This window comes from Oncorhynchus keta, chromosome 27, assembly GCF_023373465.1.
Source record: "Oncorhynchus keta strain PuntledgeMale-10-30-2019 chromosome 27, Oket_V2, whole genome shotgun sequence".
Lineage (NCBI taxonomy): Eukaryota > Metazoa > Chordata > Actinopteri > Salmoniformes > Salmonidae > Oncorhynchus > Oncorhynchus keta.
Genome location: NC_068447.1, coordinates 37,744,853 through 37,760,299, shown reverse-complemented (window position 1 = coordinate 37,760,299; position 15,447 = coordinate 37,744,853). Strand labels below are relative to the sequence as shown.

At 44.2% G+C, this 15,447-nt stretch overlaps 1 protein-coding gene across 1 annotated transcript; it reads left to right on the top strand.

Annotated features, from left to right (window-relative positions):
* The first annotated feature begins 1,406 nt into the window (after nucleotides 1-1,406).
* On the top strand, nucleotides 1,407-6,745 carry LOC127912561 (transmembrane and death domain protein 1-like). Its single transcript, XM_052482593.1, has 5 exons — nucleotides 1,407-1,568; nucleotides 1,906-2,151; nucleotides 2,452-2,577; nucleotides 5,433-5,582; nucleotides 6,339-6,745. Exons 1-5 carry the CDS (start codon nucleotides 1,499-1,501, stop codon nucleotides 6,743-6,745), a joined length of 999 nt encoding a protein of 332 aa, XP_052338553.1. The 5' UTR covers nucleotides 1,407-1,498.
* Nucleotides 6,746-15,447: the final 8,702 nt, after the last annotated feature.

Genomic DNA, 15,447 nt, shown 5'->3' with positions numbered 1-15,447 from the left:
ATACATTATAGAGTGCGTGTCCCAAGCGGCACCCTATTCCTTACGTGGTCCACTATATAGGGGATAGGGTGCCATTTGGGACATGACCAGAGCATGAAAGTAGAACACAACCTTTTGACGTCCTCTGACCTCTTGGTGTGCTGTGGGTAGCTATTTATCTTTGAATTATTCTATTTCAAACCCAATCAACATGTGTCTTTATATACTGAACTAGAGAGGAACACGTTTAATATGCAACCTTTTATGCAACCTTTTGTCTCAAAGAGTAATGTCTTCTCTAACATCGAAGCTCAACGTCACTAGCTGCAGGCTTCTATAAGGCCTGGTCAGGCTAAAGCTTTTATGTTCAATGGTATTCTGAATGAAGCACAGCAAAACATTACAATCTGGGGTTTTACCCTGTTTCCAGTAGCATTTTGTTTGCTTTGGTTGCCTTTTAATCAATTCCCCTTTGGAGAGCTTTTAAAAATGGCCAACGAAGCCATTTTTTAAAATCTCAATATCAAGTCTGAGTCCCAGTAAATACCTTACTGTGATTGTTCTCAATTAAAATGGTCAAAAAGAAACATAAATTGCTTCTTAGCAAAGAGCCATTTCTCATGCAATCATTTTGCTAGGACTGTCTGGGAGTGGTCTGAGTGGGAACCGAAAACTAGCTGTTATTGGGAGAGAAGTTTGAAACAATTTCTTATTGGTTTATTAACTAATTAATTTACCTCCTGATTGCTGCAGGCCAAAACTCCATCCAACCAAAACAGGCAGAACTTCAGGTGGTCTTTTCAAACAGCTCTTACACTAAAAGGGCATTATCATCATTTTCACAATTTCACAGTATTTTTCAATCTCATAGTGTGGAAATATATATAAAACACGTGAAAATCACATTTTTGACAGTACTGGGTCTTTAAAGTAAAAAACAAAACAATTAATCCAAAAAGCAAAGCAACAGATTTTCAGCACAGGGTTGTGGCTCCTCTCTTATATATAACCATAAATGCACCCACCTGCTCTCATTAGCATGGAATTATTTTCTGCAGTCCCCAAACAGTGTTAAACAACAAAACAACGACAGGCTTTCATGTACAATGTTACTGTACACAGAGACAGCAGCGCTAGGCTGTCAAACACACAAAAACCCACAGAACAGGAGGAGAGTGCTGGCATTGCTGAAGCAGGCAGGGATATGATTGGTAAAGTAGTCTACTGCCGGTCTTCCTGTCTAATGCGGAGGTGGACACCAAACCAAAACACACAAATAGCCTAATTGTCAGCGTTGTAAACCAAATGCCAATAACCACTGACATAGTCAATGACATCATTCTCTCACAAGGTGTTGGAACAGTTCCAACATAGAAAAGAGAATGTTCCTCACTGTTCCGTTGTCTTATGACTCTATGAGTTCCGGATCACTGCAGTGTTTTGAAAATAGCTTCTACTGCCGCCAGGGAGCACCTCCTGCACTGTGAGTGAACTGGAAACGGGCACTGCTACAGTAATCATGGCCGTCATGGGAGCTCCCTCACTTCTGTTTCTGCTCCTACTGAGCCCGAGCCTGGGGGAAGACACAGGTGAGAACCTAAAAATGTTCCGCAGAGCTGATACCGTGCTAATCTGTCGGAAACTCATCTTCACATCTAATGAGTCTGGGGTTTCCAGTTGCTCCACCTGTTGTGTGAAATGAATTACACGGGTTTATTTTAAAAAGATGGAAAATGTTTCTCATCACACACACAGTACATACTAATTGAGATCATGTGATTCCCCTTCCTGGGACGCTTTAGCACTATACACCTTAGTCATACCTCTTCCTGTAATGCCACAGCCACAAGCAGTGATTACAATCATAGCATAAGGGTATTCATGTTAACACTGTGCCCTCCTATCCACTCCTATACACCTCCACAGTGGCGGAGGACATGGGTGTTCACCAGCTGGGTCGTCTGGTGGAGCTGCTGACCTCAAGGGAGTGTGAGGACCTCCTCTCTGCCCTGTCCCACCCAGAGGAGAACATATTCCAGCAGCTGGACCATCTCTCACTGGAGAACAACCAACTGGACCTCCAGAAGAGAGTCAAGAGAGACACTGGTACTGCAGCACTGACAGTACATCACAACCAAAAGCTCATTCGTTACACTGTGCAAACTCAGCCGGGTCTGAACCATACATTTGCTGTGCTTCTACACATACGTTGATGTACTGAGATGCAACGCAACAATCAAAAGGGCCTCGCTAGCTGTCCTAGCTAAATGCTCTGCTCTAACTCAACACTATATAATGGGTATATTTATAGTGAGGCATTCAAAGCGATCGTTTATTATCCCAGTCTGTGAGGACTCAGAGGAGAGTGAGCGGTCTGTTCCCCCATGTCCTGTTCTGTTTACCTTTCCCTAGTTAGCTGTAGCAGCGTGGCTGGGTCTGCTGTCTGAGGGCCATATGCTGTATGTTTATCAGACAGGAACAGCGAGGCTCAGTGCCGGACAGCTCTGACAGACTGGCTGCTGAAGCACGGAGAACAGACATACTACGACAGGCTGTCTCGCGCCCTGCAACACATCGGAAGGACAGACATTGCCATAGGTCAGACAGACAGATACAGTGCATACACACACACACGTGCTCACGCAAACACGCACACAGCACTGGTGACGTCTCATTGATAGCAGTCATCAAAGATATGGGATTCAGCTGCCAGAGAACAACACGATAAGTTAACTTGAAAAAATTGTATTTTGACATTATTTCAGTGCACAAGGCTACTACTCATGACTTCAATAACATTGTCTACATACTTAATTCACTACAACAAGGTCCACTGTAATTTGAATTTAAAAATGGCATATTTTGGCTATGTCCGTCTCTGGCATGTGGTGTGATCTAGTGTGGAAGAGACTCCACAGTCGAGTGGCGATTGATCTGAGGTGTAAATGATCTGACAGAGGACTCAGTGGAGCTCACACCACATTCACTACAAACCATCTGGTCCTTTCATCATCGGAGAAAGAGGGGGGTAGAGAGAGCGAAAGAGAGGGATTGAGAGAGAGATAGCGGTAGAGAGACAGAGATGGAGAGAGAGGGGGTGGGTAGAGAGAGAATGAGCGAGAGAGGGGGGCAGGGAGAGACAGACAGAGAGAAATGACAAAAGCGTGACAGCCCAAGAACATCCCTTCAGTCAATACAGTGTATGAAAGCTATTTATTTTTGGATCAGAATGAATGTGTGGAATCTGTGGATACACAAAACACCAATTACCCAGGACCTGATTGCAATTAGGAATAAATCCACTTTGACACAACAACTTCGACTGTTTGTTTACTTTCTTTTTTAAAGTAAAAGTGAGAGCAGTTGCTCTATTGCTGAACTAATTGTATTTACCAAGGCCTGCTTAGTTCAAGTCCATTAACTTATGGAGGGCACCCAACACATGTTACCCATGGTTTCTCTCGGTCTCTCTTTCCCAATGCATAAACTGTAGATGGGTCGTTCCACAAAAAGAGTGCATTTTTCATCCCTGTGCACCAATATTTCATTTTAAAAGCCTGTAAAATTGAATGAATCCTCTGTCTTCTAGGAATAATTTATTCCACTTATGTCTCCAAGTTTTCACCATCATTGTGTAGCCCTAGTCATTTCTGAAGATGATTATTTATTATTCATGTGATTAGTGGTTCATTTGTCTGTCCCTCATTTTAAGGTCAACCCTGTTATGTGAACTGAACTCTCGTTTTAATATGATGAAACTATTCTTTAATTAAAAAGACATTTTAAAAAGCAACATCGAACATCTAAAAGTCAAATCATAGTATAAAATCTGGTGAGCTGGTTGTACAATTTTTGGCCCTTTTCTGGTAATTTGTGGTGGAAAAGTGAGAGGGTCAAGCATAACATGTCAACCCTCTTACCCAAAGACAGACAGGCTAGAAATGTTTGAACAATAATAATAACAACATTTTGTGACACTTGCATTCAATTTCCCCTCCCTGTTACACACAAGCTTCCATTCCTCCTGTCACAAGGGGATTTATGGCTGATTAAATCATCAACCCTGTTGAGATCAACCCTGTTACTTTATTTGGCACATAGTGATTTTTGTATTTAAGCTCTTGAGATGGAAAAACATGTTTTTATGTTTTTTTCATGTTTTTTAAGTTGAACATGTGCTCTTTTTTGACCAAGTTACACTTCTCAAAAGTTGGAACAACCCAGATACGCCTACAGTGCATTCTGAAAATATTCAGACGCCACATTTTGTTACGTTACAGCCTTATTCTAATATGGATTCAATCGTTTCCCCCCCCTCATCAATCTACACGCAATACCCCATAATGACAAAGCAAAACAGGTTTAAAAAATATATTATAATAACATAAGGAAATATGACATTTACATAAGTATTCAGACCCTTTACCCATTACTTTGTTGAAGCACCTTTGGCAGCGATCACAGCCTCGAGTCTTCTTGGGTAGGATGCTACAAGCTTGGCACACCTGTATTAGGAGAGTTTCTCCCATTCTTCTCTGAAGATAAACTCAAGCTCAGGTTGGAGGGGGAGCGTTGCTGCACAGCAATTTTCGGGTTACATCTCGTTTGATCAGATTCAAGTCCGGGCTCTGGCTGGGCCACTCAAGTACATTCAGAGACTTGTCCCGAAGCCACTCCTGTGTTGTCTTGGCCATGTACTTAGGGTTGTTGTTCTGTTGGAAGGTGAACCTTCGCCCCAGTCTGAGGTCCTGAGCGCTCTGGAGCAGGTTTTCATCAAGGATCTCCCTCTACTTTGCTCCATTCATCTTTCCCTCGATCCTGATTATTCTCCCAGTCCCTGCCACTGAAAAACATCCCCCAAGCATGATACTGCCACCACCATGCTTCACCGTAGGGATGGTGCCAGATTTTCTTCGTCAGAGTGTCCTTTAGGTGCCTTTTGGTGAACTCGAAGTGGACTGTCATGTGCCTTTTAGTGAGGAGTGGCATCTCTCTGGCCACTCTTGCCATAATACGGACTTGGTCTTTTACCAAATAGGGCTATCTTCTGTATACCACCCCCTACCTGGTTATAAACTAACTGATTGGCTCAAATGCATTAAGAAGGGAAAAAGGCACACCTGTTAATTGAAATGCATTCCAGGTAACTACCTCATGAAGCTGGTTGAGAGAATGCCAAGAGCGCGCATATCTGTCATAAAGGAAAAGGGTGACTACTTTGAAGAATCTTAAATATAAAATATATATTGATTTATTTTTGGTTACTACATGATTCCACATGTGTTATTTAATAGTTTTGATGTCTTCACTATTATTCTACAATGTAGAAAATATATATTTTTAAATAAAGAAAAACCCATGAATGAGTAGGTGTCCAAACGTTTGACTGGTACTGTATGTATCAGCCATTTTGAGTAGCCATTCACAGTGCCAATGTTGTGATGTCCTTCCAGAGGTGGGGAAAAATATCAACCAGGACAAAACCCTGAGTATGAAGAAGTATGTGGAGGAGTACCATCAGAGAGTCAACTCCATAGAGTCTCCCTTGGTCCAGTCAGAGACAGAGGAACATCATGTAGACCCAAAGCCCCAAGCAAGGCACGGTAAGGTATAGAGCCTCAGGCTAGATAATGGACACATAATTAAGCAACAAGGCCCAAGGGGGTTTGGTTTATGGCCAATATACCACGGCTAAGGGTTGTTCCTATGCACGATGGAACGCAAAGTGCCTGGATACAGCCCTTGGCCATGGTATATTGGCAATACACCATAAACCCACAAGGTGCATTATTGCTATTAGAAACTGGTCACCAACGTAAATAGAGTAGTTCATGTAAATGTTTTATCATACCCGTGGTATGATAAAACATATACCATGGCTGTCAGTCAATCAGAATTCAGGGCTCGAACCACCCCGTTTATAATGTATCATAGAGATAATGTGATGGTCATGTATGAGCCCTTGCAGATAATCTCTACACGGTACTGTGAAGGAAAGTCACTGAAAAAAAGATTTGGTTGCACTAGTTGGGCAGTGAGCCATCAAATGTATTATTAATCATCAGCATCAACTGATGAGGAACAATATTTCCCAGGACAACTGAAATTTCTAAGTTGCAATTATCACCTGTCAAAAGTCACGTTTTCTCATGGGCATGTATGCCAAGTAAAAAAAACACAAAAAAAACAGGTGTCTGATACTCCTCTGATTTGTCTGGACTCTCCCGTGCCTTTGTTGAGTAGGTGTTTGTCACTGTCAGCAAAGGAATATGTTGTGCTGTTGTTGAAGGTTGGCAGGCTGAGATCTGTTGTTGTGCTGTGGTTGATTGGTTGTTCTGCTGTTGTTAATTGGTTGACAGTAAGGAATATACCAGTGAAGGAGCTGATATGGAGTGACCTGGAGCTGGTTGTGGAGAGGGCTCCTGTCCAGCCGTACCAGCGACGTCTACTGGACGGGGCGTGGCCCCTGGTCTACGGAGTCCTGCTAGGCTTTGCCGGGACCTTCCTCATGGGGGTACCCGTCCTCCTCTTCCTCCTGTACATCTCCCGGGGCGACCAGAGGAAGCTACTCTGCCGCTCCTACAAGACCAGGGGTCCGTCATCATCATCACGTGGTCGCTACAGTCGCTCCAGACAGAAACACATGGCTGGGGCTGGAGATGTGACATCAGCAGAAATGGCTCCTCTAAAACCCATTACGTCACATGGAAAGGTCAAGGGATTCAAGGCAGGGGCTGCATTCCCTCTCTCCAAGTCAAGACAATGATCCACTGGGGTACACATAAAGGACAAACGAGAATATGTGAAAAATACTCCTAAAGCTAGTCTACAGCATTTTGTCCTCTCTGTGCTGAGCTCTGATGCCTTCGTTTCTCATCTATACACTATGCTGCATATTCAATTAACAGGCTCACTGTTCAGGTTAATGCTGTAGGGCCACAGTGTTTATTAAAGCAATTCTGACTCAACAATAATGACGTTTCATTATTTGATTATGCCATTACCAATGAGTAATGTAATCCAAGCACTGCTTTCCCCTGTACGCAGCCAGCCCTCGCACTTTAACCTTCCCAATGCAGCTGGACAATGGGCTTTGTAAAACACCACTCCTAATTATGATACAAGACGATAGTGATAATACGCTTTCTGATCAACTAATAACAATCCATGCTGTGTTTGGTGGAGTAATACGCGTAACCATCTTGCCGGTGGCTAGACGAGATGATTGGTGTGACTGTGACAGATGCTCTGGAACTGTTGGAAACCAGCTCTCACACCAAAGGTTGTTCCAGTGCTCCCTATGACAGACATGCCACTTCCCATCTCCCTCCCGATGACTGCACTGTGCCCGTCTCTACCTCCCGGTGGTGGTGACGGCAGTGTGCCCGTCTGGCGTTGAGGAGCAACTAATTACCCAGCCTGCCGCCTGCTCCCTGGAGCCTGTCTGCCCGCCCATACCTCCACAGGCAGTCCTATCCCACACTAATAACAATGCTGCTAGCAGACAATGAGGCACGGGCTTGGCAGTGACAACGGCATGGTATCATCTGACAGAGAGACAGAGACCAATTGAGAAAGGAGAAACTAGCCACTAGGCCAACAGAAAGATGAATTGTACGTGTAGGTGTGTAAACTGTACAGTAAACTCAAGCATGCTATTATCTTGAAGCAACAACTCTAATTCATTACATGCAATGTAACATTTTGCTTTCACATACAGAACACTGATGAGACAAACACTTTCAAATAGCCCAACAGGACCCTCGCAGCACTGAAGTACTTAATGCTCTCCATCATTCTTTACTCTCCTTTTCTCTCTTATCCCTACTTTCTAGTTCTTCTATAATTGAGCTAATTACTTCATTATACAAATGTGTCCTAATGTGCTTCAGGAAGCACGCAGCTCAGATTAATTGTGCTGCTAAACAGCAATTACAGGCAATTCGTTTAGAAATCAACATCTAAACAAATGATAGTGCCGAGCTACAGCGGGAGTTGCGTGCGTGTGCAGAGCAGTAAGAGGCCAAGAGGGTATGGACGTGGAACATATTGCACAAGTCGAAGGGAGAACGTTGAAGTCTGACAACAGTTATCACAAGTGGTTTAACTGTACGTGAGGAGACTCCCGATGGTTTTACCACAGTCATTTTAAACACGTTTTCGTGAACAGAGGCTAAGTAATACTCAAGTTCATTTGATTAACTAGAAAGGAAAATAAAAAAGGTGTTTTACACATATTTCCAAACATTTGTACACTAACTTTACTTCCAAACAAAAAGATGGAACACTAGACCCCCAGGAGGCAAAATTCCTTGCAAAAGTAGGCTCCACATCTTCTTCTCTCTATTCCCCTGAAGAATGGTAAGACCCTGGTACTGTTGACTATGACAGACTCAGCACCCGCTGTGTTGCAGTAGCCACGGGAGAGGAGAGCTGGTGTTCTCTATGCCTGAGTGACCCATACAGAAAAGACAGCATCCCACCTGGGGCCTGTCTCTCACAGTAAAAGACAGCATCCCACCTGGGGCCTGTCTCTCACAGTAAAAGACAGCATCCCACCTGGGGCCTGTCTCTCACAGTAAAAGACAGCATCCCACCTGGGACCTGTCTCTCACAGTAAAAGACAGCATCCCACCTGGGGCCTGTCTCTCACAATAAAAGACACCCAGACAGTACAGACAGTGTGTTGTTGTCACAGCAGGGTACAATAGCTCTCAGGTGGTGGCGGAGCTGTGTGATATGAAAACCATGGCTGGGCCCACTGACTCATGCCCATTGGCAAATGGCCTGAGAGTTGGAGATTTGAAGATTGTTCAATGCATTTTACCATGACATTTCAGCAGCCTCAAATGTGTAAATTGGAGCTCGGTCAATTGTACAGTATAGATTGGTGTTTTGACATTTGGCTGCATTCCCTCTCTCCAAGTTCAGGCCTTGTTCCATGAGGAAGCAGGCCTTACCTTCATTTGTAAGTTCTCTCATTCAAAGAAGCCATAACAGAAGTCACGGTTGAAAAAGAGAGAGGAAAATCTGACATCAAATTGACATTTACTGCTGAAGCACAGCAAAATGAGCAAGACGACACTTTTCAGGCACATCCATCCAATCTTATGTAGATCAAATTCCTTTTACAATGGTTTCTTGTGGTTATTTAACAGTCTACAGAGCAGGGGGCTTATCAAACAGGATCCTCTATTCTCCGAGGAGAGCACATCTGTCTCCTGTCATCGGCTCTGCTCAGCAGAAGGAGTCAGAAGTGCTTGTCTCTAATAAAACTAAAGATCTACGGGATGTGTGGCACGCCGAGGGGATGCTCAGGCTGGGGCTCAGACAGAGAAGGCTGGGGTGTCCTTGATATGCTGAGTGTGGAGAGCGCCGGCCGTGGCCGGGCCTCTGGGGTGTGCTTAGTGTCATTAAAAGCTTTATCTTCCTCCATTTGCATCTCCAGTCTTCCGCGGGCCAATGAGGTGACTCAGCACCCACTGGCCCAATCCCCCCACTCAGCCATCAGCTGCCTGTCACTTGACGAGTTCTCCCCCCTTCTACCTCCCTCCCCCTGGCTCAATGCATATGGATCACAGGAAAGAAAGATCACATCTCCATTCAGCTTCTTTAAAGACATGCTGTTTTAAATCGCCTCAACCTCCACTTCCGTGATTTTCTCTCTTTATCGGTTACTGGTTTCCTTTGGGGGAATGAGACACTTCATCAAAGTTTCTATCCCTGATCGGACCAGCTGGTTGAGTTTACAGATAAAGCCACAGTGCCCTCCTGTGGTGATGTTTACTCACTGAAACAGCTGAGAGGAGCGAAAGCAACACTCAAGCTGAGTCCTTTCTGGTTCTGGAGCCATTAACAAAATTTCACAAAAATATATCCCCTCATATTTTGATTAATCCTGAACAACAGTAAAACCTCCCTGACTAGTGTGTTGTTATCAACAACAGAGAGGTGTGAACAGAGCGAGCGGAGCGTTGGACATTGATGAACACACACCAGGCCTGGCACTGTCTGCATGGTGCTGACTGAGCATTGTGCCAGTAACCTAAATGTCACTGGTTCACAAGTGGCATGTATTCATGGATGCCAAGGAAGCCAGCCCCCCAGATTTTTTTGTTAAATACAAATATTTGCTTTCATCTCCCTGTGTTTCATCATTTTCCTTGAATTCACAATAGGCTGAACGCATCTCACTGGAGAAAGAATCCGAGCGAGCAAAAGAGCGCATCTCTGTCTCGGTATGGGTAAACCATCTATCTGATGCGGTCTGGTCAAAAAGAGTGTGATATTGTTGCCACCCGTAGAATTGAATGAAAGGGTAGCCAGCCAGCACTTGGCCTCCCTTGATAAAAAAAAGCATTAAATAATAGCCAATTAGCATTGAGCTAAACTTAATGAGCTCAACTGTCTGTGAATGGTCCTGGCACACCAACAAAAAAAAGGTGTCAAGGGAAGTCAGTTTGGATTTGGCTTCACTCCTATCACATCGAGAGCATACGTCATTGACATAAATAACATTACATTTTTTTCAATTGCTAACATGCATTGGTCAAAACTGAAGTCACATTGTCAAAACTCACACAGAAACAGAAACAGAAGTGTATGTGGACCAAACTGTGAAACATTTTTCATTGCTTTCACACAAAATGTATTCAATGACCACATTCTCCATCATCCATACTCCACCACCTGCAAAACTACATATTTGCAGCACATGTTTTCAAATGCTAACACACTGTTTCCAAAACTGTTAAAACACATTCAAAACAGAATGATGGCAAATGTTGTGCATTTCTGCAGTAACCAGATTGAAACTTTTCAACTCAGCAAAAATAAAGAAACGTCCTCTCACTGTGAACTGCGTTTATTTTCAGCAAACTTAACATGTTTAAATATTTGTATGAACATAACAAGATTCAACAACTGAGACATAAACTTAACAAGTTCCACAGACATGTGACTAACAGAAATGGAATAATGTTTCCCTGAACAAAGGCGAGGTCAAAATCAAAAGTAACAGTCTGTATCTGGTGTGGCCACCAGCTGCATTAAGTACTGCAGTGCATCTCCTCCTCATGGACTGCACCAGATTTGCCAGTTCTTGCTGTGAGATGTTACCCCACTCTTCCACCAAGGCACCTGCAAGTTCCCGGACTTTTCTGGGGAATGACCCTAGCCCTCACCCTCCGATCCAACAGGTCCTAGACGTGCTCAATGTAAATGTGATACGGGCGCTTCGCTGGCCATGGCAGAACGCTGACATTCCTGTCTTGCAGGAAATCATGCACAGAATGAGCAGTATGGCTGGTGGCATTGTCATGCTGGAGGGTCATGTCAGGATGAGCCTGTAGGAATGGTACCACATGAGGGAGGAGGATGTCTTCCCTGTAACGCACAGCGTTGAGATTGCCTGCAATGACAACAACCTCAGTCCGATGATGCTGTGACACACTGCCCCAGAACATGACGGACCCTCCACCTCCAAATTGATCCCGCTCCAGAATACAGGCATCGGTGTAAAGCTCATTCCTTCGACGATAAACACGAATCCAACCATCACCCCTGGTGAGAAAAAACGTGACTTGTCAGTGAAGAGCACTTTTTGCCAGTCTTGTCTGGTCCAGTGACGGTGGGTTTGTGCCCATAGGCCGATGTTGTTGCCGGTGATGTCTGGTGAGGACCTGCTTTACAACAGGCCTACAAGCCCTCAGTCCAGCCTCTCTCAGCTTATTGCGGACAGTCTGAGCACTGATGGAGAGATTGTGCGTTCCTGGTGTGACTCGGGCAGTTGTTGTTGCCATCCTGTACCTGTCCCATGGTTGTGATGTTCGGATGTACCGATCCTGTGCAGGTGTCGTTGCACGTGGTCTGCCACTGCGAGGACGATCAGCTGTCTCCCTGTAGAACTGTCTTAGGCGTCTCACAGTACGAACATTGCAATTTATTGCCCTGGCCACATTTGCAGTCCTCATGCCTCCTTGCAGCTTGCATATTCACGCAGATGAGCAGAGACCCTGGGCATCTTTCTTTTGGTGTTTTTCAGAGTCAGTATAAAGGCCTCTTTAGTGTGCTAAGTGTTCATAACAGTGACCTTAATTGCTGTTAGTGTCTTAACGACCGTTCTACAGGTCCATGTTCATTAATTGTTTATGGTTCATTGAACAAGCATGGGAAACAGTGTTTAAACCCTTTACAATGAAGATCTGTGAAGTTATTTAGATTGTTACGAATTATCTTTGAAAGACAGGGTCCTGAAAAATTGATGTTTTTTTCTGCTGAGTTTAGACAAATCAGCAGAATATTTAAGAATTCCAAGCACAGCTGACTGCAATTTCAGCATAAAAAGCCTACCCAAGCCTATCCTGTTTTTAGTCTCGTTACCAAAAAGACAAAAGAGGACGGCTTCGGAAGGATTTAGTTTGGAAACATGAATCAAGGAAGACAGACAGATTGGTGGGGAAAGAAGAGTGACAGAGAGAGGGAGAATGCGTGGAGGACAAAGGAGAGGAAGACCGAGAGCGGTGGTCTCTGATGAGATAAGGGCCACAATTATTGACCATGTTGTAAACCATGGTCTCTCTTTGAGAGAGGCCGGTTTAAGGGTGCAACCAAATCTGCAGCAGCATCAATAGTACAAATTATCCGGCAAAACAACCGGTGAGATGTGCATCCTTCAATGATAATTAACTACATATTACAGTACAATACAGTATGTTCACATTTTTACATGTACTGACATTTTGAAATATATTGATTGTTTTGTATTTTTCAGTAGGATCCAAAGGTTGCCTCCCACAGGGGGAGAGGCAGAATATTATCAGATGCGTAGGAAATTGCCATTGTCAACATGGTAATTGGAAATATTGCAATAAAACTGTGGAAAATTTGGGACAAAGTGCAGGCAGACAATATCACTTTTGGGAATGTGAATACGATCAGTACAACGACAATTGCCAGAATCCTAGAGGAACATTAAAATAAGGATGAATCAGTTGTACACTGTAACCTTTGAGAGAAACGGTGAACGTGTGAAACAACTCTGGTATCAGTATGTCCAGGTAAGATGTCTGTTCAATAACCAAACGGACTACATACACAGCTATGTATAACGTAAAGTACTGTAAAACCTGTGGAGTTACTGTATTTTAGAGAGTAATGGAGATAGAAGGCAGGCAAACTACACATACATTCATCTTTGTGGATGAAGCTGGCAAAAACACGCCGCTTGAAAAATGTGATTGGACAGAGTGCAACTGTGGATGTCCCCGGCCAGAGAGGAGCTAACATCACAATGTGTGCAGCACTGTTACACAAACCACTCATTGGTCCCTACAATACAGAGGCTAATTTATTTTCTGGGTGACCTGCATAATCGACTTGTGCCAGAGGAGACTGGGGCAAGAAACTCCCCTACCTTCCTTGTTGTGCGGGATAATGTGGCAGTCCAACACTCTGCTGCAGTCACATCCCAAGATGTCAGTACTATTCCTGCCTCCATACTCCCCCTTCCTAAACCCCATAGAAGAGTTTCTCTCTGCGTGGGGGTGGAAGGTTTTTGACCACCAGATGTCCTTACTGGATGCCATGAATGCAGGGTGTGGAAACACTTCTCCTGAAGACCGCCAGGGTGTGGAAACACTTCTCCTGAAGACTGCCAGGGTGTGGAAACACTTCTCCTGAAGACCGCCAGGGTGTGGAAACACTTCTCCTGAAGACCGCCAGGGTGTGGAAACACTTCTCCTGAAGACTGCCAGGGTGTGGAAACACTTCTCCTGAAGACTGCCAGGGTGTGGAAACACTTCTCCTGAAGACTGCCAGGGTGTGGAAACACTTCTCCTGAAGACTGCCAGGGTGTGGAGACACTTCTCCTGAAGACTGCCAGGGTGTGGAAACACTTCTCCTGAAGACTGCCAGGGTGTGGAAACACTTCTCCTGAAGACTGCCAGGGTGTGGAAACACTTCTCCTGAAGACCGCCAGGGTGTGGAAACACTTCTCCTGAAGACCGCCAGGGTGTGGAAACACTTCTCCTGAAGACCGCCAGGGTGTGGAGACACTTCTCCTGAAGACCGCCAGGGTGTGGAAACACTTCTCCTGAAGACCGCCAGGGTGTGGAAACACTTCTCCTGAAGACTGCCAGGGTGTGGAAACACTTCTCCTGAAGACTGCCAGGGTGTGGAGACACTTCTCCTGAAGACTGCCAGGGTGTGGAAACACTTCTCCTGAAGACTGCCAGGGTGTGGAAACACTTCTCCTGAAGACTGCCAGGGTGTGGAAACACTTCTCCTGAAGACCGCCAGGGTGTGGAAACACTTCTCCTGAAGACTGCCAGGGTGTGGAAACACTTCTCCTGAAGACTGCCAGGGTGTGGAGACACTTCTCCTGAAGACTGCCAGGGTGTGGAAACACTTCTCCTGAAGACTGCCAGGGTGTGGAAACACTTCTCCTGAAGACCGCCAGGGTGTGGAAACACTTCGCCTGAAGACCGCCAGCGTTGGATTAGACATTCCAGAAGGTACTTTCCAAGATGCACTGCCAGAGAAGATATGATGTTGATGAGAACTTGTGGCCAAATGCAGGAGAGGGAGAACTAGAACCCTCACAGTACTGTACAGTATGAGTGATTATACTATACATGTTGATGAGAACTATAACCTTCACAGTACTGTACAATATGAGTGATTATACTATACATGTTGATGAGAACTATAACCTTCACAGTACTGTACAATATGAGTGATTATACTATACATGTTGATGAGAACTATAACCTTCACAGTACTGTACAATATGAGTGATTATACTATACATGTTGATGAGAACTAGAACCCTCACAGTACTGTACAGTATGAGTGATTATACTATACATGTTGATGAGAACTAGAACCCTCACAGTACTGTACAGTATGAGTGGTTATACTATACATGTTGATGAGAACTAGAACCCTCACAGTACTGTACAGTATGAGTGATTATACTATACATGTTGATGAGAACTAGAACCCTCACAGTACTGTACAGTATGAGTGGTTATACTATACATGTTGATGAGAACTAGAACCCTCACAGTACTGTACAGTATGAGTGGTTATACTATACATGTTGATGAGAACTAGAACCCTCACAGTACTGTACAGTATGAGTGGTTATACTATACATGTTGATGAGAACTAGAACCCTCACAGTACTGTACAGTATGAGTGATTATACTATACATGTTGATGAGAACTAGAACCCTCACAGTACTGTACAGTATGAGTGATTATACTATACATGTTGATGAGAACTAGAACCCTCACAGTACTGTACAGTATGAGTGATTATACTATACATGTTGATGAGAACTAGAACCCTCACAGTACTGTACAGTATGACTGATTATACTATACATGTTGATGAGAACTAGAACCCTCACAGTACTGTACAGTATGAGTGATTATACTATACATGTTGTTGATGGGAGTTTTTTT